At 35.0% G+C, this 27,709-nt stretch overlaps 1 protein-coding gene across 3 annotated transcripts in view; it reads left to right on the top strand.

The window, feature by feature from the left end:
• LOC135845705 (pituitary homeobox homolog Ptx1-like) overlaps positions 1-27,709 on the top strand; it is a 61,313-nt gene that overhangs the window by 8,623 nt on the left and 24,981 nt on the right. For 2 of the 3 annotated variants that reach the window (XM_065364487.1, XM_065364489.1), the window contains exons 5-6: positions 12,102-12,779; positions 26,584-26,700. In XM_065364487.1, coding sequence (XP_065220559.1) covers positions 12,431-12,779; positions 26,584-26,700 — 466 coding nt within the window. In that variant the 5' untranslated portion in view covers positions 12,102-12,430. Of the gene's footprint in view, positions 1-3,397; positions 3,640-12,101; positions 12,780-26,583; positions 26,701-27,709 lie in introns of those variants that run through there. The other variant, XM_065364488.1, reaches the window with a different exon arrangement.

The following is a 27,709-nucleotide window of genomic DNA, read 5'->3' as shown; positions in this document are numbered from 1 at the left end:
CAGAAAGGCTGATAAGATGAAGTGTGGTATTTTGTGTAAAAGAGGTGGAGTGTTGATCACTTGTCAAATTCTCAGCATTATTTATGGAATAGATGTTCATCAATTTCATCCAAAAATTACTTCTTTTCAAAAATATCAAATGTTTGATGAAACACGACTTTTTTGAAATGTTGGAGAATTTCTCCAAGAATGAATTTAAGTGTAAGCAATTTTACTGGTATCGTACTCAGCTGTCATTTTTTTCAAAAAAAAATTATTATTTGTTCCGGACCAAGACCAATTAAAAAGGCATTTTATTCCTTCCTATGAATTTCATTTTTTAGTTTGAGACTTAAAAATTCGAGTTTAGCTCATTCCCCATAAAAAAAATCAAGAGTGAAGTTAAGTTGATTCGGAAAGTCAATGAGTAACGATGAGAAAGAGCTGAGAAAAATTGGGGCCTAATTAATGAAATTCAAACCCAAAAAATTGTAATGTTGGGAACTTTTCGTCTCTCGTAAGTTTATTTTTGAGTTCAAACTTTTCAAGAAAAAAAAAAACGTAAAACATTTCAAAAAAAAAAAAAAACGAAAATGCTGCAGCTGAAATTTTTGAAAATTTTCTATTCTTACTATCCCTATTTTTGCAACCATACTTTTCCTGAACCATATTTTGATCTGAATAAGAAAAAGTATATTTTCAGAGGCTATGGACTAGAAAGAAAAGTAATAATAATACACAAAATATCAAGAAGTGTGAATCAGCTGCAACAATTGTACGTATTTTTTCATTTAGAGAGCCATTTGCGAGTGGCCCCTAAAATGAGCTGTTTTTAGAAGCCTGCTTAGTGCCAGTTTGCAAATTTGAAAAGCAGAATTCAGAATTGCACTTTTCAAAATTCAAAGGTTTTTTGAAAATTTTTTACTGCCTTGAAACTACTTATTTTTTTTCCGTGGTCTGAAAATGAAATTTCAGCGAAATTTGGACTAATTTAGTGAAAATCGTGTTAATTAAAAATCTCTGAATGTTGAGAAATTTGCTCAACTTGAACGAAATTTCATCAGTCGGATATTGTAACAAAATTTCACCAATTTTTGATCATTCTAAATGATTTTAATGATATTTTTGTGTGTTTTTTTTTTTCATTTCAATAGATTTTCAACTAGGGGTACGTCTTGTGCAATTTTTTTAGTTTTTGTCAAATTATAAATGTGTGCTAATTTCATTTTTACCCTCAGAAATACAAAAATTCATCTCCCTAATAAAAAACATCAACCTCACAAACCAAATTTAACCCCCCCCCCCCCTTACGGGTGTAATAATCTTGTAATTATAAACACCCAAAAAAAAAAAAAAAAATACGTTAACGATGTTTTATTCAGTTTTCATTATAAATTTCGTCAAATTTTCCTGAAATTATTTCATCAGTTTTTGGTAATTTTATACTCGATGATTTTAAATGCTTTTTCAGTGTTTTCTTGTCAATTTACCTAATAGGTTTTTACTTTTTACGCAGTTTTCAAGAAAATTAGGAAAATTTAGCCTGATTTTCATCGCAAATTGGTCGCTTTTTAGAGTACTTTGGTACCTTTAGTTCGTTTTTTCGTTACAACAGGTCACTGAGGCTGCTTCAAAAATATTGTCAATGTGTCTAACGCTTCTGCAAGTCCTGCTTTTTTCAATCAGACTTGAAATTTATCAAATTAATTTCTCCTTTTTCCGGAATTTTGAAAAAAATTCGTAGAAAAGGGTTCATTTGTCGACTTTTTTAGATCTTGAGTTAGATACACATTTTTCAAAGCTTTTGCCCTCACTTTTCAAATAAAGTACTTATTGTTCAAATTCAGAAACTTTTTTTTACCTCTTGAAACGTGAATTTTTGAAAGCATTTGACTTCCCTTAAATCGGGCTCGTTTACTTTATTTTTTCAAGTTTGAAATTTTAAAGAAATCATCATTCGAATTTTAAAATTTTGAAGCAAAAATAATAAATTTCTGAATTTTTCAAAAAAATCATAATTCGAATTTCAATTGTTTCTCTTTTCCGTAATTAAAAAATTCCAGACGTGAAGGTGAAATTAAAATTTTTATAGGTACGTTATTTGAATATTAGGCAAAATTATTCCTTTCTTGTTATTTCATCTGTTACTTATTTTAGATACTTTAAAACTCGCCGTTCTATTTCGAAAAATTGGTGTATGTATTTTTTTTTGAAATTTCGTTCAAATCTTCCATTAATTTTGTTTACATTTTTTAAAAATTTGCCATGTTAGAAAAAGTTCTTTATTTACCCAATTTCATTACATTAGCAAGGTGAACCTTTAAGGGGACAATAAAGTCAAAAATTGAAATGATAGAATTACATATATTTTCGACATCTGCTTGCTTGAAAAAAATCTTGGGATGCTTGGAAACATTGGAAAATCAAAAAAAAGTCAAGTTATAACGTAAAATTTTGTCTCGCCCATTCCCCTTTCTTCTCTTAATAAATCCAAAGTTTTTAAAAAATATCCTGTTAAAGTCCTGATTTTTTATTTTGAAATTTCTTTAGACACCCTGATTGTGTATAGGATACGATACTTAGATATAGTTTTTTTGATTTTTGGAAGTTTTAGAACACATTATTTCAAAAATGAATTTCAATAAATTTTGTGTTTTTTTTTTTTTTTTTTTATTTAGTATGCCTTCTGAAATTGTAATTTTTTTTTTTAGTAAAGAAGAAAGATTCTTAAACTTTCAAAAATTCGTTGAAAATTGGAAAAACAGTTGCTGCTAAAATTTTCTGGGTATCATGGAGGTGCCTGAAGATTCCCTTTTTTTAAAAAAAAGCTAAGCCTTTAGATGTTTGAACGGTTCCCTCCCTCTTCACCGTAGATCTCTGCCATGCATTTAATCGTAATCAAACTATAATTCAGCTCTTCAAATAGAGAAATCTGCACTCTGTCTTGCATATTGTGACTGTACCTATATATACGAGTACACGAAGTGAACTTGATTGGCAAAACTCTCGAAAACAATGATAATGCATTTGAGATGTAAACTTGCGCCTTCGAGGAGTGTAAATCTAAACCCAAACAAAGACTTAAAGCGACGATTATCCAATATCCAGTGTGTACGGAAAAAATTACGACAGGCGCGTGTATACGGTGTTGGTGTGGCAAGGCTTCTACCCTATCCCTATAACGCTCATTCATGTATACGGAGGAGGAAAAATGATGGCATATGTAGAGGAATACACCGCGATCCGAGTAGGTAATTTACTCGTCAAATATTGTTTTCGTATATGAAAATCCGCCATTAATCCAAACATCGCGTCGTGCCATGATTAGCGCGGATTATGTGAGATTGTGTTCGGTATTAATGGGTTAAATGAATGTGTTTTTTTTTCTTGTCGTTGGTCGTTGCGGAAATTCGACGCGAATTCCATCGTTGTGCACGTTTCGGCGGTGAAAGAGAAGATTTTTCTTCTATATCGAAAGCAGTCGAGAGATTATTAGGTCTTGACCTAGTATGTGTACCTTATCGTTTCCATACGTATGTACGTAAGTGATGGAAAATGGATACGAGTATATTTCATTGTTAGGCCCCCGAGGAAGTGAAGAACTACAGGGTACCTATCTAAAGCCAATTTACTGCGTAAGATAGGTATCCCCAAATACGAGTAGGTTTACCTTACCAATACGATGATTAAATATAATCGAATTCGAATCATTCGATTGAAAGTCAATTGCCATCGCTTATTGTACTGGTATATAAACTCGATTAAGTGTTTTTCAAACAAACTTTCTCTCATTTTTGATGATAAGGTGTATCAGAATTTGAGTGAGTTATTGCAGGGCTCTCGTAATCCGCCATCATCATCGTATATTAATCCTGGCGTAGTTACTCGTATTATATTCTATAGTCGAGTACCCTGATCGGAGTTTTCCAATTAAAAATTGGAGATGCTCTCGGTGGCGCTGGCATGGCAATAGCTGGCTTGGTTAATTTCAAGGTCTCGCAGGTAAGTAGAAATGATGATGGCGCGAGCATAAGCACTTCTTCTCGCACATACCATGCCATACCATACCTGTATAGTTGTATACATACGCGACACGACGACATATTATCTATAAAGATACAGAGCCCGAGTTAAGCCTAAGGATTTAGATGCGCGGGTTATGTGTATATGGCAGTTGAAACGGTGTCATCGTGATTTATTATATATTTTTACTTTTTCACTCTTCTTCTCTCCTCTTCTTCCTCGAGTGGCTGTATCTCTATCTACCATGTGCATGATTCTAGCGAGAGGATTTTTATGAGATGGTTTTCGTGGTGTATTCGTATGTGTGGCACGTATAGGTAGCCTATGTTTGGTACATTTATAGGTTTCAAGTGTTAGAGGGCTGCGAGTGCAGACTTATTGTCTATAGTGCTCAAATTGCCTAGATCGTTTGCTTTAATTTTTTCAACATTTTCCACTTAGAACGTTGATTTTTTTTAATTCGAGGAATGGGGCAAATTTATTTTTACCTCAATGCTCAATTTGAGCCGAGAAAAAGCCGTGGGCTCGAATGTGATTGTGAACATGTAAATTCGAAAGTTTAGGTCAATACCTCACTTCCTCCCCCTGCAACGAGAGTTCAAGCTTGAAAAAATTTCAATTGTTTTTGAAGAAGCACAAAATTATGCATCTTGATTTTAATGGCATGATCAGGCCGGGCGGTAGCACGGCGAGGGGGTTGGGAAAAAGAACGTCGCCGCTACCGCAAACGCCTATTCTTCCGAGACCAACAAACGCGAAAATTAGTACCTTCAGATTTCAAAAACAACTGCACCAATTTCAAAGATTAATATGTCATTTTGAAGATCTCGACGAGCTTATCAACATACTAAAATTTGAAAGTTGTAGGTTTAATACCAAAAGTGAACGAGATCTTCAAACATGTCGTTTTCTCACTGTTTTTTTTTCTTCATTTTCTTCAATAGACTTTTCAGAAAATCTGCTCGGCCAAATTCAACGAAATTTTGCATGATGGTGTATTTAATCACAATTCAGGTCGCTACGAAGGGATTTTTCAAAAAACGAATTTTAACCACTTTTTTTCCAAATTTGAAAATTTTAAACGATTATTATTCAGAAACTATTATTGCAAGTGAGCTAAAACATACAAAAGGCACTTCTCTATTCTTTTAATAATCCATATCCCAAAGCTCATTCGAAATAATTCAGTCTAAAAGTCTGCAGCTTTGTTCAAATAACTCAATGAAACGTCAATTTGTACCAATCTAAATGGCCGTTAGATTTAAAACATATCATGTACGTTGCATTCGGCGCATCCCGCGTTGTATGGAGTTGAAACGCGCGATCCACAACGCAGCCGCAGTGGCTGCCTGACTTAAGCTTCGGCTCCGCAGGCAGGCGGCCCTGGGTTCGAATCCCGCCTGTACCTATTTTTAAAAATTTTTTCAAGTAATTATTTTTTATTGAAAAATTGTTATCACTGCGTTTTATATTCTTGAATCTCAACCTTTAAAATTGGTTCTGTTTTGTTTTTAAATCTATGTAAAAGAAATAATTTATTTAAAAAATGAAAAAAATCAAAATTTCACCATGTTGAGCTAGAAAGCTGAAATTTCGTATGTAAATTTATTTCAAACAATTCAAATCGATTGGAAATAATTCCATACCATTTTGAGCAGTTCTGGAGTCTCCAGCAGGTTTTTATGTTGGAATTTTGACAAATAAATAAATAAATAAATACCTAAAATTTACTAGAAAAAAAAATCTCCAGAGTGCAGAAAAGAATTGAACCCTCGCCTCCACAAGGTTTTTAAGGAAACCATTTATTTGAGTGAAAGTGAATGCAAATCTAACCCAATATTTTGTTCATAAACTCTTCACCATCTTCAGAAAAAATAGGTGATATCCCCCCAAAAAAGTACCTCACGGTAAAAAAAAGGGGGTTTGAAAAAGAACGCGCTAGAAAGGCTCGTCACCATTACAAAAAAACTTCAAAAAAATCTCCATAATATAACTGAAAAATATCCAAAAAAAAAATGACCCAAAACAAAAAATTACTGATATCTACTTTGCAGGGAGTTGGAGAATGATTGGTTGGTACCTACCTACACACCTGCCTACGTTCCTACTTAAGAGTTTGCAAAATAATGAACAAAAATTTCCCAACTTCCGCCCACTTCTTTAGACAAGTAGGTACACAATACACATCCATTTCCAGCATTCATGAAGTATTCCATGATCGAATTTGATTAGTCTTCATTAGAAAGCGAGCGGAAGTTGGGAAATTTTTGTTCATTATTTTGCAAACTCTTAAGTAGGAACGTAGGCAGGTGTGTAGGTAGGTACCAACCAATCATTCTCCAACTCCCTGCAAAGTAGATATCAGTAATTTTTTGTTTTGGGTCATTTTTTTTTTGGATATTTTTCAGTTATATTATGGAGATTTTTTTGAAGTTTTTTTGTAATGGTGACGAGCCTTTCTAGCGCGTTCTTTTTCAAACCCCCTTTTTTTTACCGTGAGGTACTTTTTTGGGTCTCTCATTTTGAAAACCCTTGAACTGGACAGTGGACAGTCATTAATTTTGATATTTTCTAATCAACAAACCGCCTAAACCAAAAATTGATAAAAAACACATTAAAACAATAATATTTGACAATTTTTTTTAAATTTTGAGTTCTTGCCATGGGGTGTTTAACACTATCTTACAAATTTGAAATTTCTCCTATGTTTTGTTAAGGTTATTTGACTAGTATGATTTTTTTGCCAGGTTTTATAAAATTTCATCAACTCGATTCAATTTTTGTTTATTGAATTTTGTGCATTTTGTTCAAAAAAAAATATACATTGGTCGCAAATTGAGTTGAATTTTTAGCTGAGTTGGAGGGAGGGGGTGTGAGGGTTTAAAGGCAGGTTTGGCTAAGCAGACTTATTCCCAATGTCAAGAAATTGAGGATCTGGATAGAAGACACAACTTCAGAGAATTGCATTCTAAGATAAAACAAATGATGACCACCCTTAAGAAAAAGAGAAGTAGAATAGCATATATAAGTGGGAGAAATATGGAAAATACTGCATCAATGATCAAGATATGGAGGAGGTCTGGATAGATTATACAATACATATAGATGAACTATAATGGAGATGATGCACAACCAGCTCAAATTGAAGTTACATCCACTGAAGAGGCACCACAAATAGAAATGTGGGAGCTGAGGAATGCAGCGAAACCACAAGGCTGACAAGGCAGTCGGAGAAGACCTCATACCAGCAGACTTGATCAAGCATATAATACCACGGTATGAAAAGGAGCTTTTGAAAATGATAAATGAAGTAGCCTATATGATGAAGGTGTGCTACCAAAGGACTTCAAAGCAGTGAACTTTGTAGACCAATACCAAAAAAGAGTATTGTGCAAAAATGCTCAGTGTGCAGAATCATCGCATTAATGAGTCACACATAAAGCTGCTACTTTCCATCATAAGATAAATGCCAGAATAGAAAAGAAGATTGATGAGAACCTCAGTGAAACTCAATATGGCTTTGTAGCCATGAAAGTTACCAGACATGCAATAGACTTACTGAGAGTGATCATTCAGCGTCAATGTCATTCAGAGATCACTGAATGCTAACAGGTATATAATTGCATCTTTTATCGATTATGAAAAGTCATTTGATTGTGTTAACCATGAGAAGATGTTGAAGATTCTAAAGAATGTACCATGTCGAAGACAAAGACCTGCAAATAATAAGGAATCTGTAATGGGAACATAGTGCAAACATCATAATTGGAAATGTATACTCAGAGAACGGATGTGCTATAAAAAGAAGTGTGAGGCAGAGATTCACATTATCACCTAGGCTGTCCAACTTATTGTATGCAGAGGAAATTATGAGAGAAGCAAGAATTGAGAGAATGGGACTCAAAATCAATGACGAAGGAATCAATGAAATAAGTTATGCAGACAACAAAATGATTCTTGCTGGAACCAAAGCTCAAATGCAGGTAATGATCAACTAAATAAACAGCGCTGGATTGAAATGTGGAATGAAGGTGAATGCAGGCTCTGACCAAGGTTATTAAGAAACCAAAAGTGTACAAAATAATCAAAAGAATATCGGAAGATGAGGTACACAGAGCCAACATTGCCCCACCAGACTGTGAAAAAATGGTCGAATCCTGATGATGAAATTGAAGCGGCAAACCATGAGAAGAACGAGTATGAGCCATTCTCTTGGGAAGAGCTAGATGGAGCCTTGAAAAGCTCCAGAAATGGAAAAGCCCCAGGCAGTGATAAATTACCAACAGATTTATTCAAGAACGCCACAATAACCATTAAGAAGAGACTGCCAGCTTTCTACAACAAAATACTATCAGGTGCGACCATACCAGAAGACTTCCTCACTGTAATTGTAATACCCATTTTCAAAAAAGGAGACCAAAATGACCCAGGGAACTACTGTGGAATTAGCTTACTAAATGCTGCTTACAAAATACTTGCAAAGATGCTAGCAAGAAGAATTGAGAGCCATGCGGAGCCAATAATATATAGATGGGGTATACGCAACAAAGCTGCTGATGGAGAAGAGACGAGAATATAATGTAGAGACCCACATGTGCTTTGTTGATCTGGAGAAGGCATATGATCAAGTATGAAGGAAGAAGTTGTTTGAAATCCTGAGGAAAATCGAAGTGTATGAACAAATAGTACACCTAATTGAGGAAATATACACGGATAATGTAATAAGATTAAGATCTGGAAACAATATGTTGGAAGCAAAGAAGATAGGAAGAGGAGTAAGACAGGGATTCCCAATGTCATGTAGTCTGTTCAACATCTACTTTGATGACATGATTAAAGAATGGCTGAAAACCAAGCCAAAAGGGCTAGACATCAACGACACCCATGTCAATACGCTGCTGTTTGCTGATGATCAGGTAGTCTTTGCTGACAACAAAGATGACTTGCAGAGAGCACTGTACACTCTTCAGAAAGCAGCTGATAAGTACGGAATGAGAATCTCGTCGTCAAAAACAAAGGTGATGGCCTTCGAGGGAAAAGAGCCAATATGCAGTGAAATCGTTGTAAATGGACTGTCAGTGGAACAAGTTAAAAGCTTCAAATATCTCGGGGAATTTTTCAGGTAATTAGCCTAATTAATACTGCATTGTTGGTAAAAATGAAGTAAAAACTAATGATACAAGATGAAAAATAAAAAAGTTGACAAAGTCACTGCCAAAGTGGCGCTTTCTAGTCACATACACAGAGTATTTGAAAAAGTGATCACTGATCACCATCTTGGCCTTCTTCCCTCTAAAAAAAAATTGAGAAAAAAGGAAAAAACTGAAACAAAAACCAAAACTGATTCCTTTGAAATCAAAATCCCTTAACCAAAACTGGAAGTAAAGAGCAATATACAGTAAAACCTCAATAAGTGCTAACTCAAGGGACAGGAAAAATTATTGCGCTTATCGAGTTTTCCACTTGAAGAGGTTTGCATTTAGCAAGGTTATTTTTCCACAGCTTGCACTTATCGAGGTAAACAAATTCACAAAGGTTAAATTCTCCTGCAATTTCCATTGCCTACGTAATTTTGCACTTATTGAGGTGAAACATACAGCAACTTGCACTTCTAGAGATTAGATTCACCTACAATTTCTATTGTCTAGGTAATTTTGCACTTATAGAGGCAAAACGTACAGCAACTTGCACTTATAGAGGTTAAATTTGCCTACAATTTTTATTATAGACATAATTTTGCACTTATAGAGGTGAAAGTGCTTTCTACTGCCAAAAAATTGCTGCACTTATCAAGGTTACTGTTTGAGTGTTTGCTCTTATGAAAGTGAATTTACATGGTAAATTGACTGTTGGGACCTGGGATTACATTTTTGTTGCACTTAACGCGAAATTGCACTTGTCAAGGTTGCACTTGGCACTTAACGACGTTTTACTGTATTTAAAAAACCAAAATCAAAACATTTTCAAAAAAACATAAATTTGAAACCAAAACCAAGAGTGAGATCTATCCGGTTTGCAAGCCCTGTCTGAATGACAAGAAGCCGGTTCAATAATCTCATCAATGTGCTTGGCAATCAAACGATGAATCTAAGTCTGAGGAAGAGTAATTACTCATCATAAGTATGCAATGCTACATATGGACCATTCTGAAGTACTTCTGTGAAACATGGACCATGAGTGAGGAATGTGAAAATAAAGTATTCGCTTTTGAGATGTGGTGCTATGGAAGGCTACTGAAGATCTCATGGAAGGACTTTATCATCAACCCAAAAGTCCTAGCAAGAATAGTGGAAGAAAGGAAAGTACTAGCAGAGGATATCAAAAATAGGAAAATGAAGTATATTGCACCCAAAATACGAGAACACGGTATTTTCATGCTAGTGTTGCTGGGAAAAATTCAAGGGAAAACAACCAGGGGTAGAAGATGATCAGAGCTGCTGACAACAAACTCACCAGCTAACTCTTCCTGCAAAACCCTGAAAAAAAACTATCAAATATGCCATAAACTGATTAATATAAACAGATAGAATCAGATGTACACTATCTCCTGTAAAGGAGCTGCAACCACAATAAACTATCATTTGGGCTTAGGATGAACAAACTGGCAAAATTGTAGTGTCATCAGCAAACATTGCCGTTTCAGTTTCTTCCTGCGTGGTACATACAATTGATGCCAAAGTTGATGGAAAAAATGAGATCCCTAATTTGTCACTTGTTGACTCAACATTATTCAACACCAATGTCCAGTACTGATGCAAGAAAAGTGAGAAGTCAATGTCAAAATCAATTATTGTCTCCCATTCATCTTGGTCTCAACATATTCTCTACATTGATGCCAATTGTTTGAATCTAAAAGTGACCAATTTTGATTGAAAATGCGTTGAACAGTGATTTTCTTGAGTGATTTGAAGTTTCTGGAGAAAATTGAAGTCACTGAGGGACTCCGAAATGGCCCAAACTTCGTACTTAGTTGTCGATGTGCTTGCAACGAGTTATGGAAATTATTCGCATGGGTTCCTTCTGCTCAAAAAATAAATAAATAGGTAAATAAATAAAAATGTTTAATTTTTCAAAAATTTGCCAAAAATCCAAAAATGAACTAGAGCACTTGAAATTTTGGTTATGGACGTTTCAAAACATGCTCTTTCAATCTAGCTGGGTTTCGTTCAAATCGCAGAAAGCCAGTTCGAAATATTCACCCCTTATAAGCAGTGCAGGGATCGTTTCGATGCTAAGGTATGGTATAAATGTCGGCAAAAAGTTAGCGAACAAAAAACTCGAAAGGAAAACAGAATATAGGGGTTCTGGTATCGTTGAGCAAAATGCGAAAGAAAAAGCGACGAGGGCGTCGAGCTAGGCAACAGCAGCGGCAGGGCACAGCATGGCAAATTTACAAGCATCAATTTTCGCATCGCTATGCATAATCGATTGTACAGCACCTGCGCCCAGTTTGTCCTTTTTATCCGTTTGATTAACTTCTTCGCGGCGTTTTGCGGTTCGATACGGAACACCCTCACCCTCGCTCGTTCTCTGCCCCCCTTTTGGGTTTTCTGGGCTGCGGAGCCATAGCCATCGTCGAATATAATCCGCGATCCGGGGGAGGAATATACTCGTATAAAAGCTCCCAAGCTTCTCGCCACGCACCCGTATACGAATAAATTATACTCGCAACTTTACCACGATAGGCGATTTAATTACGTGGTAAGTTTTACAAATCCACCTCCGTTGTATTACGTATTATTACCTATATATCGTCTCGCGAGACTCGAGTCGAATCGTGGCCCCTCATCAGCTATACCTATATACCTATAATGGAAAAAAATTTGCGAAAAATAAACTCGGCTGCGGCGTTACACGCTGTGTAGATGGCGCCCGAAGCGAGGCTCGCGCCTTAAACGAAATTAAAATTAAATCCTTATCATTTATTGACTGTTGTAATTTTTTTTTTTTTTATTACGTTACCACGTTAACTTAGGTATCTCTATCTACTTGTTATATATGTATGTAGATGTTAGTTGTAATACACATAGGTGTAGCGATGTTTCATTTCATTTTTTTTTTTTTTTTTATTATATGTGTAATGTGTACCTATGTTACAGGTTGAAAACAGTCGACTCGAGTGTAGCGGTGAAATTTTTATCTAAACATGAACACGCCGCCGTCGATGAAGCTCCGAGTGGTTGTTATTTTGTCATAAAAAAAGAAAAGTGTGCGCTGATCGGATGAATTTTTGCGTTGTTCGTACACGTTTATTATCTACACGTTCGCGTATAATACCTGAAAAATATCGTTGTGGCGGAAAGTTTTTCACGCGAGACGCGTTAAAATGACGCAAAAGTGTCCACTTTACTCGTGCTCGTAATCGTAATCAGTGCGGCGTTATAACCGGCTTTAGGCTTTGGGCTTTGGGCTTTGAGCCTTTTTGTATATGATAAATATGATGGATAGATTGGAAAATTTGACCGATTCGTCGAGTCTGTGTTTGCAAGATTTAGTCACATCGAACGCGGCTATGGCGGCTGCCGCGCATGCCGCTCACGTCGTCGCCATAGCTAATAATTCGAATTCGGTCGTGGTCGGCGGTCCGGATCATTCGCTTTCCTCACCCCTGCATAATAATTCGTCGCTGCATCAAGAATCCAGCTTGACCGGTTTAGGCCATCATCATCACCACCATCACCATCATCATATGCATCATGATCCGCACCATCATCATCATCCTGTTCCTTGTCCGCCCACGCTGCTTCATCCAGAACCTTTGGAAAAGCTCAAAAGGGGTAAGTTTGCTCGAGTGTACTGAACATTATTAACTTAAGTATCGTATATGTTAATGGTATGGCTGTCTGGAGGTCTGAGGAATGAAAGATTCAAACAAACGATCTATAATGATTCGCAAGATGAATAAATGCAATCTGCGCAGAATTTACCTATCCCAATTTTCCCACCAATGTTTCACCAAAATGTTTGAAAATGGTAAATTTTGATCTACGATCTTTGAGATCAGAGGCAGATTCATCACATGTACCAGAAAAAGGGCAGTAGCCAGGGGAACCCTCGTGAAAAATGGGGCTTTCCTGTACATCTATAGTGGGTTTGATTTTTTCATCCATAAAGTATTGTCAAAGCAGCCAATCAAAAAGAAAGCTCCGAATCTTCAAGAAACTATCAAATTAGTGTCAATTTTTTTTTCGAAAACCGGATTTAACGATAAAGTATTCAAGAATTTGATGTTCTGATACTTTTCGGTCTCGCACCCTCTTGGAATCTTCAAAAAGTTTAAATGCATTTAGAACGTTTTAAAATGATATAGAATGTAAAAACGTTTGCAAATGCATTAGAATCATTGAAAATTTTCCAAAAAAATCCCAAAGCTGATAGAGCAGTAAAATTTTTACAAAATGCACAAAAAATTGTTTAAAACTCATTAAAATGATTTAAAAATGCTAAAAAAAACATGAAATTTGCAGCCATCAAAAATTACCCCCCCCCCCCAATATATATATATATTTCGGGAAAATCTGTCGAAAATACACATAAACGGTTGAAATGATGAAAAAACTGCTGAAAATACATTAAAATCACTAAAATTACTCAAAATTGATGAACTCTTATTAAATTTTGCCAAAACTGCGCAAAACGTGTTGAAATTCTATTAAAATGATGTTGAAACGATCAAATATACACTAAAATTGCTTATAATTACCTCAAACTAAAGGAATTTCAGCAACATTTTTGCAAAAATGTTGAAAATGCGTTAAAACGATATAAAAATATTTCTAAAAAAAAACTTTTAAATCGCTGAAAACTACACTAAAAAGGGATTAAATTTCAATTTGCCAAAAAAAAGCTTGAAACAGTTCAAAAAACTAGTGATGGGATATTATCGATATTTCGGAATATCGATATCGTCAAAATATCGGAGGTTTCATATCGATAATATCGATATATATCGGATGTTTTTGACGTTCATAAAAAGACCATAAAACAGCTGATTTTTGATGAAAAGAGAAACTGAGTCATCTCTAAGCTGTTTCTATTCCTTACTTTTTGCTTTTTCAGTATCTAGCTAGGTACCTATTTGGCGCTTTTTAAAATAATGATGACATTGATGACGTAATGTCAACATTTCATCATTCTACAGATACGGCCCATGGCCCATGGCTACCATTAATAGCTGTGATAATCACTATTTTACACTAAAAAAGTCTGAAAATGCTCAAAAAGAGCAAAAAACACCTCGCACAATTTATTTACAGGATTTTTGCATAATTTTTAAAAATTTTCCGATAATCGATTATCGGATTTAAAATATCGATATATATCGACGGCGGCAAATATCGATATATATCGATAAATATCGATAATATCCCACCACTACAAAAAACGAATTTTTTTTTGCTTTTACTTCTGTTTTGAAAGGGTTTCAAAGTTTGTTTTTTTTGTTATTTAAGCTAAATTTTAAGTTTTGACTATCAAAATTTTACATTTTTTGGCTGATTTGTACTTTTTTATGCATTTTTGATCATTTTTACTGAAATTCTGTCAAGTTTTGTCGATTTTCAGTGATCTTACACAATTTTTACTCATTACACTTTTGAAATTTTTTCTAATTTTAGGCATCATTTTTTGTTGATTCTTAGAGTATTTTTGGCAATTTATTGTTCAACATTTTTGTTGAAAAATTCTGTCCGTTTTAGTGGGTTCGACTTTGAAAAAAAGATCGAGTGGAAAAAAATTTCTACGTTTCTTGATATTTTATTCTTTTTAAAATTAATATCGAAATTGAAAAATAACTTCTCACATCATAAAAATAAATTCGTAAATCATAAATTTTTAAAGCTTTTGAAATTTTGAGAGAATAACTGTTCGAAGTTTTCAAAGAGTTATGATCCTATAAAAATAAACGACTCGATGAAATATTATTCCCTGAATTAAATTTTTTGAAAACTGTTCCCTTCGCTTCGCTCGAACCAATTTGTGTTTTTTTTTTCAAAATTAAGATTTTATTAGAATGAGGAGGTACTGTAATTTGAGTAAAAAAAATTATAAAGATAGGAAAATCACTTCTACCTACATGGACCTAAAGAGGTCTGTTTTTATCAGTTGAAAGACGCCAATTTTGATATGGAAGCCCCTCGGGGGGGGGGGGTCACAATTTTCAAAATGGGTGTAGGTCTGTTTTCTTATGTAGAACGACTACTGTTTGAAATCCTCATTTAATTTGAAATTCTCGAGCATATTTTTCAAATTAATCCCAACCTTTGTTTTCGCTTTCTCATATAATCCGAGATGATCGCGTACAAGGATCTCTGGGTCGAACTCTTTCACAGACCCGAATGACAAGTCTAAATAAAGCGAAAAGAATAGAAAGTGTCGGTGGAAGCATCAAAAACACTCGAAAAGCTATAAACGAAGAAGAAGGAAAAAATAGATATCGTGCCCGAGTCTGATGTAGGTAGTGTTTAGGTACATACACATACTCCTCGTATACGAGTATAGTTTTCAAAGAGTCATATATTTTAGAGATTTCTACATCGTAGCGCTGGGATTAAGTCGGAGTTATGTTGAATTTTCGCCTGAGCCAAGTTTAAGCCCCGTGGAAAAGTCAACAAAATTTGGAATCCGTCCAATGTAGTGAAATGTGACAGAATTGCGCGCACTCGTATATATGTTCTTCTAATTATAGTGTATTCTTCGATCGAAATCCGGCTTCTTGTATCGCTATCGTATCGGTTGAGACAATGTTGAGATAATCCTGCCCATTTTTTTAAAAATCTATTTAATTAGTTGGGTACTTATTTATTTCATGGGAGGTTTGAAAACGACAGCTGAATAATTCATCTTGAAATGAAATGATTTAGTTATTGGAAAAACTGTATGAAAATGTGCTTTAAAGTATACTATCTGATCACGTCAAATTTCTAGGTCTAAATTTCGTTTCCAAATTTGACTCAATTTTTATAGAAAAATCCAAAAATTTTTGATCAAGAAAATAGCCTATGCGGTTTGAAACTGAAACATGATTTATGGATACTTTATTTTTATCGTGCTAAATAGATTTGTAATGGTTTCGAGAATTTTTAAAGCCTTCTGCAGGTTTTTGGAGTTTGTTACATTGAAAAAATTTTGATCGATTTTTTTTTTTTTTTGAGATTAGAATCATTCATTTACTTTTTTGATTTTTCTCAACTTTGGGAGTCTCTGTGGATACAAAATGGTCAAAATTTTTAGGAAATAGAAAGCGGGCTTTCTTGAAAAAGGAGTTATTTGAAAAAAGTTCTGACCAGAAATGAAAATCTTGATTTGAAATAAAAAAATGAGGGCTCGAAAAATCACACTAAATTTGTCAAGAATGGACTTTAGAACCTAAATTTTGGTTACGGGTCTTAGGCTTGGTTTCGTTGAAATCGGAGAGCGTGGGTTCAGAAAATTACTCAGTTTTATTTTGTATCATCATCAAAGGCGTGCCGAACCGGTGGGGAGGGGGGGGCCTCACCAAATTCTCTTCCTCTCTCTCAACTGAAAAATTTAGGCAGAAAGTTGAGTATTTTTGAGAAAAATTGAGTGAGTTGGAAAAAAGTTGAGAAATTTGGGAAAGTTGGGAAGAAATTACTTATCTATGTGAACACAGGGTATAATAACAGGTAGTGAAAGTAGTGAAAAAATAGTGAAAAAATTGAGAAATTCATTTTTTCGTTCATTTGTACCTACTGTTTTTTTTGTTTTTTATTATAATTTCAATTGAAATAAAATATTTTGTACCCATACTTTTCTTCCAATTTCAATTTTTTTGAAAAATTTCCCGTGAAATCGAGTGGAGAGCTTTTTGAAAATTCGGTTGAAAAAATTATGGAAAAAAATGAATAAAAAATTGACTAAAAACCACGAGTTTTTACTTCTTGAATTATTATAATTTTTCAAAAGTCTTCGCCTTGCTTGGCTCAAGCATATCATTTTCATATTCCTTACTCCGAAAAAAGTTACAGAGTAGAAAAATTGACTTCTTGCATCAAAAATAATGAATTTATTCAAAAAAAAAAAAAAAAACTGTCTCTAGTACTTACGAGTACATCCCAGTCAAAACTGCTAGAAAGTCCCAACTTCTGCTGGAATATCAAAAAATGTCCTATTGTTCGCCAAAAATTCGAAAACGATACCTAATTTCTAATTTTTGCTAAAATTTGTTTGTTTCTGATAATATAAAAATTATGTCCTGAAAAATGAAGAATTGTGAATTTCTGAGCGCTTTTGCCCTCGCCTCGCTTGAACCCCATTCGTATTTTTGAAAATATTACAATTTCCTGAAAACTGAAAATGCTAATGCCATTAAAATCAAATTTTTATTTATTTATTTATTTATTTTATTTAATGAGCCATATGCAGCAACTTATTGGCTAGAGGCTCGTATTTACGAGTGAAAAGCTTAAAATTAGGTTATACACAGGAAATAAAGTTAAGTATGTAGGTACATACAATTTTAAATTTTTTTATCAAATTTTGTTGAGATTAGAAATTTAATAACTTGGTCTGTGTGAGAAGGGTTGTCAGAAAGGAGGACCTGGAGATGGTTAGAATTTAGGTGTCTGGAGCGTTAATTCTGGTAGGAAGGGCAGTCTATTAGTAAATGAGCAATGTTTAGGGGGATGTTGTTGCATTCTGGGCATAATGGTGGAGGCTGTTTAAGGAATATGAATTGGTGAGTGAGAAGGGAGTGGCCAGTCCTGAGTCGGGTGAAAAGAACCTCAGATTTACGTTGAAGTTGCTCAGAAGTTTTCCATAGAGATGTGGTGTTTTTAATGCTTTTGAGTTTATTTGAACTTGGGACCTGAACCATGAAGATTGAAATACTTCATGCATTAGTGTTTTGTAATGGAGTTTCAAATCAGATAGAGGGATTGGTATGTTGGCAAGGGGGAGGTGGAGGTGTGCCTGTTTAGCTATTTTATCTGCTATCTCATTTCCTTGAATCTGGGAGTGTGAAGAGGTATCCAACATAGTATGGGTGTGCTATTTTGGAAGAGTTGAAGGAGTTCAATGATCTCAAGTGATATAGGATGTGAATACTTTGACTTATAGTTTTTTATTGATGAAAGAGCAGATAGTAAGTCAGGAAAAATTTTAACATTATTTAAAGAAAAATCAAGGGAATATGAAATTGCAGATTTAATTGCATGTATAGTTCAGCAGTAAGGATAGTGCAAAGGGAGGAAAGATCAATGGGGATAGATACATCGCCATGAATAATTGCACATCCAGTGAATTGTTGAGTTTTTGAACCATCAGTAAATATATGACTGAATTCTTCATACTTATCAAGGAGAAGAAAATGTCTTTTAAATATGATGGAGTTGGTGTGATTTTTATTAAATTCTGTCAAGGATAGGTCAATAATAGGGTTAAAAGATTGCCTCTGATCATCAGTTGCTAAAAATAATGAATCCTGAATCTTTGTTTTTTTTTTAATTTGCTAAATAAACATCGTGAAGATACGCGTACTCGTCGAATTCCAAGAAAAAACATTAGGTAGTTAGTTGGTAGGTTGGATACCTAAGATTTCAACTAGGCAGGGGTTAAGGAATTTACATTGCCAACCAATAAAGTGGTGGTTTGAAGCGAAAACAATTGGCACAGCCGAGAGCGGGACGCAATCAAGTATGACTGGATATTGTTTCTTTTCTCTTTTGCAAATCTTTTAAATTGGTTAAATTCGTCTTAACGAAGCGTATCGAGGTGTAATAACTCGACGGCGAGGCGCGGTGGCGTGCAGGGGTTGGGGTAGCGACGTTAATTTCATCGGTGGTTGATCACATCACGACTAGAATGAGATTTTAAATCGTTATTTGTTTTGGCATTAAATAGAGTCGGTGGTGGAGGAGGAGGAAAAGGCGAAAAAAAAGGGCTAAACAGCGACACCACCAGCTCCAGAGTCAGACGCTTACATCAGTTAGTATAATATAAGCCTTAAGCCGCAGTTAACGAAGAGGTTACCCGAATGCACATCGCACAGCGCACACCCTCTGGTCGTGCGCGGCCGAGGCCGGCAAATTACTAATAGTTATTTGAACGCGTTTACCCAGCTAACGAAGGGTGAAATAGTTTCGTCGAATAGGGCAAAGGGGCGCGCTACTGGTACACCATAAATAACACCGTCTCCCTTCTTTTTTCTTCTTTTACATATACAGTGTACCTACTTACTCGTGTATTCAGTATACACACTATACACACTACACACCCCTATATATCGTATATCAGATAAATAATTTGTTCGGGTAATTGCGACGAAATACGTCGTTAAATAAGATTGAATCTCGGCTACACCCCATCACCCATCACCCACCAGTGCAACTATTTGGCAGAAAACTGATAGCGATAGAGCGGTCCACGGTCCACCCTTCTGCCCTTCTACCCTTCTTCCAGTGCACAGATTCGCAATTGTCGCATCTGACGGACCCAAAACTTTGTCATCTAGGCGGTGATCGTCTTAAATGTACATGGATAGCTGACAGTGGCAGTGGCAACTGGCACTATACGATTTCCCCCACGATTGGGCGCATATTGCTCGCATCCTATCTATTTTCTCATTTCTCATCGCATTAGAATTTAGATGAATTATGGTAATTGGTAACATACGCGATGACAACATGTACACTGTACACTGTATATAGTGTAAGTATGCAATGTATACATTACGAGTGCGTACACAGGCATTACCAATATTACCATCATCATTCATACTCTGCCTTCCATGCAGTTTGTCCGAACCCCAGCTACATTTCATTTTAACTTCTTCTTCATCTTCTTCATCCTCCTTCTCCTCCTTCATCATCATTATCATCTAAAGTATTATTTCTTTCTGCGATACGACGATGTATTTTCGTACATATATGTATTCTTAGACCACAGCAACAACACCGAAACATAGCGGTTATGCCCAGTTGCCTATGTCCAAATCGATGTCATCACAATTCCCCTTTGCGAGCTAAGCTATGTATGTACATGACCACATTGTTGATTATATTATGTAGATGTTATTTAGAAATTATTCGTGTTAGGTACGCCTGCACCGCACCCTTAGCTCACGGTCCATTCTTGGTATACTTTATCACAGAACTTTGCTTTCGGGTAAAAAACGCTCGTCATTTGAATGTTAATCATGCTGCAACTCCCTGCCCTTACTTCTATTCCACCTGCTGTACATTTATCATCGATGCTGATTTGCTATTTACGGAAATTTCATCAATTTTTGGTTATTTTCTGACTTCTGACAAATTTTACAATTTTTTGTGATGGCTGAGTTTTGTTCAATTTTTTTTTAAATTTCTTAATTTTTTTTGATGATTTGGTGATTTTTAAAGAAAGCATTTCGATTTTTTTTCTTTCAATTCGCATTTTTCAAATGTTCAGATCTTTTCCCCTAAATTTATCATCACTTGAGAGAAAAGTTTTAGAAATTAAAATTTCCAAAATTAAGGGAAGAAACTGTCAAGAATAAATTCAAAAATTTTTGATTCGAAATATGAAAAGACAAATCATTTTCCCAAAAATACGTCAACCTTTTCTGAAGAGGAAGTCTCAAAATTTTTGTTCCGTGATTAAAAAACAGAAAAAAAGACAGAAGATTTTTTTCACTACTTGAGAAAACATGTTTTCGATATATTTTTTTCAATTCAAAATTTTCAGATGTTCAGATTTCTTTCTCCCCCCCCCCCCCCCCATTCATCATCACTTGAGAGAATTTTTAGAAATTCGACTTTTCAAAATAAGGAAAGAATAAATGGGAAATTCAAAAAATTTTGATTTAAAATAGGTACCTATGAAAAAAACAAGCTATTTTTCCAAAATTACCTCAATATTTTTCCTAAGGGGGAGTCTCAAAATTTTTGTACCATGATTAAAAAATAGAAAAAATTGAGTAGGTACAAAGTGTCAAACAAACAGGGACATCATGAAAAAAGTGGGGGGAAGCAGGACTTTCTGAAGGACACCTTCTTCAGATAATTCAATCTTTTATAAAATCAAAATTCATTACTCTTTATACCAAGAAATTATTATGGGATGAAAAAAAAACTGGCGCAAATCATTTCATTTTCTGACTTTGGGGAAGGAGAGTTCACTCGATAGCGTTTTTATTAGTTTAATAATGAATATACTTTTCAGTCAACACCTCAAATCTCCCCCTCCCCCCTTCCACCCAAAAAATCGCAATTTTCTAATTGAAATTTTAATTATACAAAAAAATTGATATTCACCATTTTTTTTTAAATTCAAAAGAAAAAACTTCGTGAAAAAATTTTCCTCAGTACCTCCTTGGTCAGAATCCTTCTGAATGATCCATTTTTTTCATGCAGAAATTTTCCTGAGGTTCCCTCTCCCCCCTATAATATTGAACCTTGTATTTTTTCATTTTTTAAAAATGTTTTCTCATGTTGTGGAGGGCTTTATACAAAAGAGGTCCAGCATTCAGGGATGAAACCAAGGGGGTCACTCCCCCTGTTGTCAAATTTTGAAAAAGTTGGCAAATTTTGAGAATTTTTAGTCTGAATAAAGAGGCTAATTTTGTGACTTCTTGGGAACTTGAATTACACATTTTTGAAAGCTTGAATTTATAAAAAACCATAGTTCATATTCTAAAATTTTGAAATCGAGAAAAAGAAAATCAAACTCATCGTATTAAAAACATTGCTCTTATTTCACCCATCAAAATGCAAATTTTCGAAAATCTTTGCCCTCAGTTCGCCTTGTTTGCTTTTTTTAAAGTTGAAATGTCAAAAAAAAAACACAGAAAAACATTGCTTTAATACTTACCTACTTATCAAAAATACGAATTTTTGAAAGGCTAAATTTTTTCTCTTTTACTGAATAAAAACTTCCATGTCTGAGGCTTCTAAAAATTAAACAGGAACACCAAACAAAATTTATGAGTCATGATAGGCTAAAAGGATACTTGGACCTGCTTATAAATACTGTCAATTGGCCGAATTGTTTTCTCATTTTTCGTTTTACTCGGCAAAATTGGTATTTTTTTTCTCATATTGGTCTGTAAATTTTTGGTCAGACCCCCCCCCCCCCCCCTCCACCCCAACAAAACCTTTCAGTTTCGTTCTTGCCAGCATTGTCACCGGCGTTTGGATAGGAGAGGTTTTTTTCCTTGAAAAATAATTATCTGAAAATGGAAATGGATGAATTGGATTTCTCAATTAATATTTCTCTCTGACTTGATGGAGAGAAACATGCCAAAAAAGATTACATATTTCTGATAACGCCGCACAATTTAAAAAATTTAAATCTTTTATCGATCACATTTGGAGAGAAAATTTAGGAAAAAATATCAAATGGAACTTCATTCCTGAAAATGCTCCCTGGATGGGGGGGAGGTGTTTATGAGCGTTTGATTCTGTCAGTGAAGAAATGTATAAAAAAATCAGTTTCTGGCATGGTTAATTTTGAAAACTTGAAAACAACGTTAAAAGAACTCGAAAATGTATTAAACTTGAGACCATTCACGTATGTTTCTGGAGACCTTGAAGATGTCGTCACTCCAGCTCATTTCATTTATAATCGAAGTCATATTTCAGTCGACAACGAATTGGGTATTGCTAGTATGAGATCTGAATTAGCCAATCTTCAAAATAATTTATTTTGGTCTATTTGGTATAAAGATTACTTATCCAATTTATGCAAAAAGGATAGTTCTATTCAAAGAAACGCTGTTTGTCGAGTACCAAGTGTTGGAGAGCCTGTTTTAATAGAAGAGGACGTTTTGAGAGATGAATGGAGATTAGGTGTAGTGGATCAGCTTCATTAGCAGTGACAGAAATATTCGTTCAGCAAACGTTAAAGTAAAAACTGGTGTATTAACGAGACCCATTAGAAAATTGTACCCTTTAGAACTTAATTTTAATTAATGTAAATTTTAATGTAATAGTATATTACTATACAAGGGACGTACACGAAGTTTTACTGCCGAGTGCGAAGGTTCGCGACCGAGCCGAAGGCGAGGGAGTGAATCGCACAAGGCAGTTAAACTTCGTGTATGTCTCTTGCATTGTAACATATTTTACATCATACTTGCACTGTGAATAGAAGCGTAAATCATGCAATTTTAGGGACATTATGTCAAAAATTTCTAAATTTATGCCATAAAAAATGGAAATCAAAAATAATTCAATGATTCATTTTGCTCATTTCTTGCGCCAATAATTACAAATGAGAAATGCTTGGCTAGCATACACGTTGTTTATTTTTGTTCAATCAGCAATCATTCTCTGTTATCTATGAATTCATTCCTGTTTCGTATCTTACGTATTGTGAAATGATTCAAATTTTCCCTTTTTTTTTTTCAAAAAAATAATTTTAAAATAAGTTGCGAGGATAGTTCTGATTAAGAAAATATATTTCGAACGCCTCCCAGAATCCGTGCTAATGTCAAATGGTCAATTGGTATGTAGGATATCTACTCTTGCGAGGATATTAGCGTGATTGCAAAGGTTATGAGATTCCGTTCGTGCGATCGACGTTTTTTTCATTTTTATCAACAATTATTCTTATTCGAGTGGCGTAATGTAAATACAATGCTTAATATTCGTAGCGCGTCAAGGCGTGAAAGATTTAAAAAATACGAGTATGTTAATGAGTGAATGAAGCGTAATTTTTCTTTAAAAATCACTGTCCGTCTCTAGGGATGGTAAAGAAAAACTGAGACGTTATACTGGACTTACGTCCCTAAAATTGCGATAGTTACGCTTCGATTACGGTGCAAGTATGATGTAAAATATTTTGTTTCTCTTCGGGAATGTCGCGAATCGCGATTAAGTTGAATAAAAATAAAAATAAATATTTCGAAGATTAATAATATATTTGGCAGTATTTTGTAGGTAAGTAAGGGTAAAACACCCCTATTTTGCCCAGTGCCTAATCCCAACCACCATGTATATCTCGTCTATTATTAGCGCTACCTATTGAAAAGTGATATAAATGTGTTCCTCTATTCTATCACAGACAATTAATTTGAGACATTCCTGGCCATTGTAAAGCCAAAACTCGCGAAATAAATTGAATTTGACGAAATTCTATGATCAAAAAATTGTTTTTCACCATTTTTTATCGCAAAAAATTTTCAACTTGTTATAACTAATTTTGTGGTGTTAAATATGATTTGTGATCGTAATTAAAGTGAGATTTTGATGGTATTGCCATTTTTATATAATCAATCGCAGGTATGTATAGAAAATTTTTGCAAAAGTGTAAAACAATATGGGTCTCCTAATCCTGACTACCCATAAGATCATGTAAATTCAGGGTGGTCGGGATTAGGGTACCAAATTCAAACAGTCATTTTTGAGGTGCCTCGGAAGAAAATTCCAAAAAGCCATAAAGAATTATTCTATAACCCCAAAATTTTAATATGAGTTGGGGGAAGGTTCAATCTATCTTTTAAGCCATTTACTGTTGGAGGTGGTCAGGATTAGGATACCAAATTTTGAAAAATCGTTTTTCAGTTGTTTTGGAAAAAATTCAAAAAACATAATATTAAGGATTATTCATTTACGTCAAAATTTTGATATGAGTTAGGGGAAGGTTCAACCTACATTTTAAGCCATTTACCACGTTGTGAAGTGAAATAGTCTTCGATTGGTGGCGGTTTTACAAAAAGTGGTCGGTTTTGGGCGACTTCACCCTTAAGATTAAATGTTTTGGTTATAGTTATTGTTGGCCACTTCAAACTTTCATCTTCTGAATTGTTAAAATTATTGTTTTCATTCCACTATAAATATTGAACTGAGAAACGTCTCAAATCATAATTTATTGAATTAATAATGAATATAAATTTATTTCAGATTTTACTAATATTACAATTTTTCTTAACCTATTCGCAAGTTGTAGAGCTATAAAATTTTCAGGAAATTTTTGTCCACAAAAAAAAACGACAATTTGCTGTGAGTGTGAGATGAAAAAAGTTGATTATTTTAAATAAGAGCCGCTCGCGCTCTTTGAATAGAAGTGTTTAGACTCAACAATGTAGTAGGTGGCATTGTCCTCTTCTTTTCGTAAAATACGAAGAAACGATAATTCTTGTCGCCGAATTCAAAACATTTCTCGCGTAAATTTGTCAAAAATTGGCGATTTGCTAAAATTTAGCGCTTCGTGCGTCCATTTCGACTGGTTACTCTAGAATGCATAAACTTGCGGAATAATATAGGTTGAGCTCGTAAACGTCAGCTCATTCAACTACTTTGTCTTGAAGTTGGATTATGTAGATGTGTGAAGTATTCCAAGTAGGTTGGTATTACCTACTTGTAAATTTGACATTTACAATCGGAATTCAGGAGATGGGGAGATGAACTTGAAATTCTCGTTGGACCTTTGGAATGAATTTTATGTTATACCCATTTGTCACTTTTACATGATTGTCTCTAAGTACTTGGTACGTCAAAAGCACCGACTCACGTCACCTGTTGATACGCATATGATCGTGGAAAGGAGGTCGTAGGTACGATAACTTGATATTCGGAAGAACATAGGGATAGGGATGTGCAAAAGAGTCGTCGTCACACTGGTTGTCGTAAACGGTGCTAAATGCTCGATGCAGGGAGGAGGCGACAGAGTAACTCATTAAAGACGTTTAAATTTAACGCAATCGTCGCATCGTGTACGACACGATGTTAATGACGATATAATTTGTAATATGTCAAAAAGTCGGAATGAAGAAGAAAAAAAAAAGGAAAAAAAAATCGTATACGTATGTGTACGTACACTAGCTATTAGCTATAGCTACTCGTACAGCAGCTAGTTATAGGCGAATGATGAAGGGATGGCGCAGCAGGCGGGTGTTGGCGTTGACGGCAATGCTATTTCGCGCTAATATATGTATGAGAAGACGCATTACGACACCTTGGAAATTGTAAAATGACTTATATAAATACGGTCGCCCTGTTGGATGTGGCGGAGCTGGAGGTGGAGGTGGTGTAAACGATGAGCAATGTACTCGTATAGTCTCGTACTCGTACACACAGAACAGAACAGAACGAGTGTAAGATTTATGTAAAACGTGACTTAAACATAATTTTGAACCCTATAACTGCTACGCTACCGTTAACATATTGTACTCGTACATGTACGTATCGCATATACGTTATGGTAACGTTATACGTATACGTTTTTCACTCGTACTCGTACTCGTACCTTTTTATACGTACGCTGCGATTTATTATTGTTCTGCTCGTACGTCTACGTATGGATAAAGATGGTGATAGGAAAAGGAAGTTGGTAAATTGTGGGAACTGGCAACGGCAATGGCAATGGCAAATACAAAATACCTACCTATACCGACAAAATATGCTCTATGTGTAAGGTTATTATAAAAGATACCGGTGACTTTGGTTTTATTACGCGGATGTAGCCGATACATCAGACAGAGACACGTTCAGTTGGTTCAGTTAGTTGGACTATATATTTGAATGTTTGACGTGCCCCTGCCCATTTGAACATTGCTTTACCCTTCTCATAACCTATCCTAATCTAGCTATATATGATATTTACCTAAAAACTAATCTTGAAAAATGTGTATTTTTCTGTTCACAGTTTGGGCTGAAACGGGTGATTTTAGAGATGCTCCGCATTCACATAATACGTCCATGGACCATAACCAGACGACTTCTTTTTTGCACGCGCGCAATAATCGAATGCGTGATCGAAAAGGTAATGTTTCCAACTTCTACATTTATACCTATACCTAGAGGTGCTGTGATCCCCCTGAGCACTTGATGAGTTCCCCCCTATTTTCAGTGAACCCCTCGGCCTCTTATAGGTCGACATGTGATGGTAGGAGTAATTGCACCATTCCCCTCTTCCCCAGCCGATCCTCTGGGACAACTTTTTCAAAAAGGGGACTCTTGAGGAACATTTTAAAGCAAACTTGCCAAAAAAAAGTTGACCTTATTGAAAAAATGGCGACCATTTTAATTGACAGATCAGTCGAAATCGCAGATTTTGCTTTCCAACATAGGACTCCCACGAAATTTTGTTGAACTGGACAAAGCTGGATCGAAAGAGCATGTAAAAATTTATCACTAGTCAAAATTTTAAGTTCCAAAGTGTATTTTTCGATTTTTGGTAAATTTTTGGGTCATTCCACGTCAATTGGACCAAGAAGTGGTAGGGGAGTTCGGCGATTTTTTTGAAATTTTTCCTATGGAAAGACCTTTCAAAGGGATGACCAATGGCGCAAATCGCAGCCCTCTAGCCCATTTTTAAAGGCAGTCAGGGGGTGTCAAAGTTTTCAGTGATCCTAAAATATCATCCATTTCAGCAGTGGATTACTCGATAACCGCGATACCTATCAAAATGGAACTTTTTCTCATAGTTAGAGGTTTTGAAAGGCTTTTTGGTGATATCATAAAAATCAGTGTTTCCACTTTTTTTCGTACAAAAAATTAGCTCAAAAAGTTTCAAAACGTAGTTTTCACATCGTTCCGACTCTCAAAAATTCTGAAAAAAATATATTACGGACAACTGTTCATGCTGAACAACATATTAAAAAATTGGGATGGTAACATGTTGCAAAGTTGATTTTAAAAAATTGAAAATTTGCGAAAAAATGCGATTTTTTTATTTAAAACGTGAAAAAAAGTTTTGCTAGGTGAAGTTGACCCATTTACGTATCTGCTGAAAAGGTTGAAAAAACCCTTTCACTCGATGAAATGAACTC

Source organism: Planococcus citri, chromosome 4 (assembly GCF_950023065.1).
Source record: "Planococcus citri chromosome 4, ihPlaCitr1.1, whole genome shotgun sequence".
Lineage (NCBI taxonomy): Eukaryota > Metazoa > Arthropoda > Insecta > Hemiptera > Pseudococcidae > Planococcus > Planococcus citri.
The sequence above is the reverse complement of the archived record's forward strand: the minus strand, read 5'-3'. Positions and strand labels throughout refer to the sequence as shown.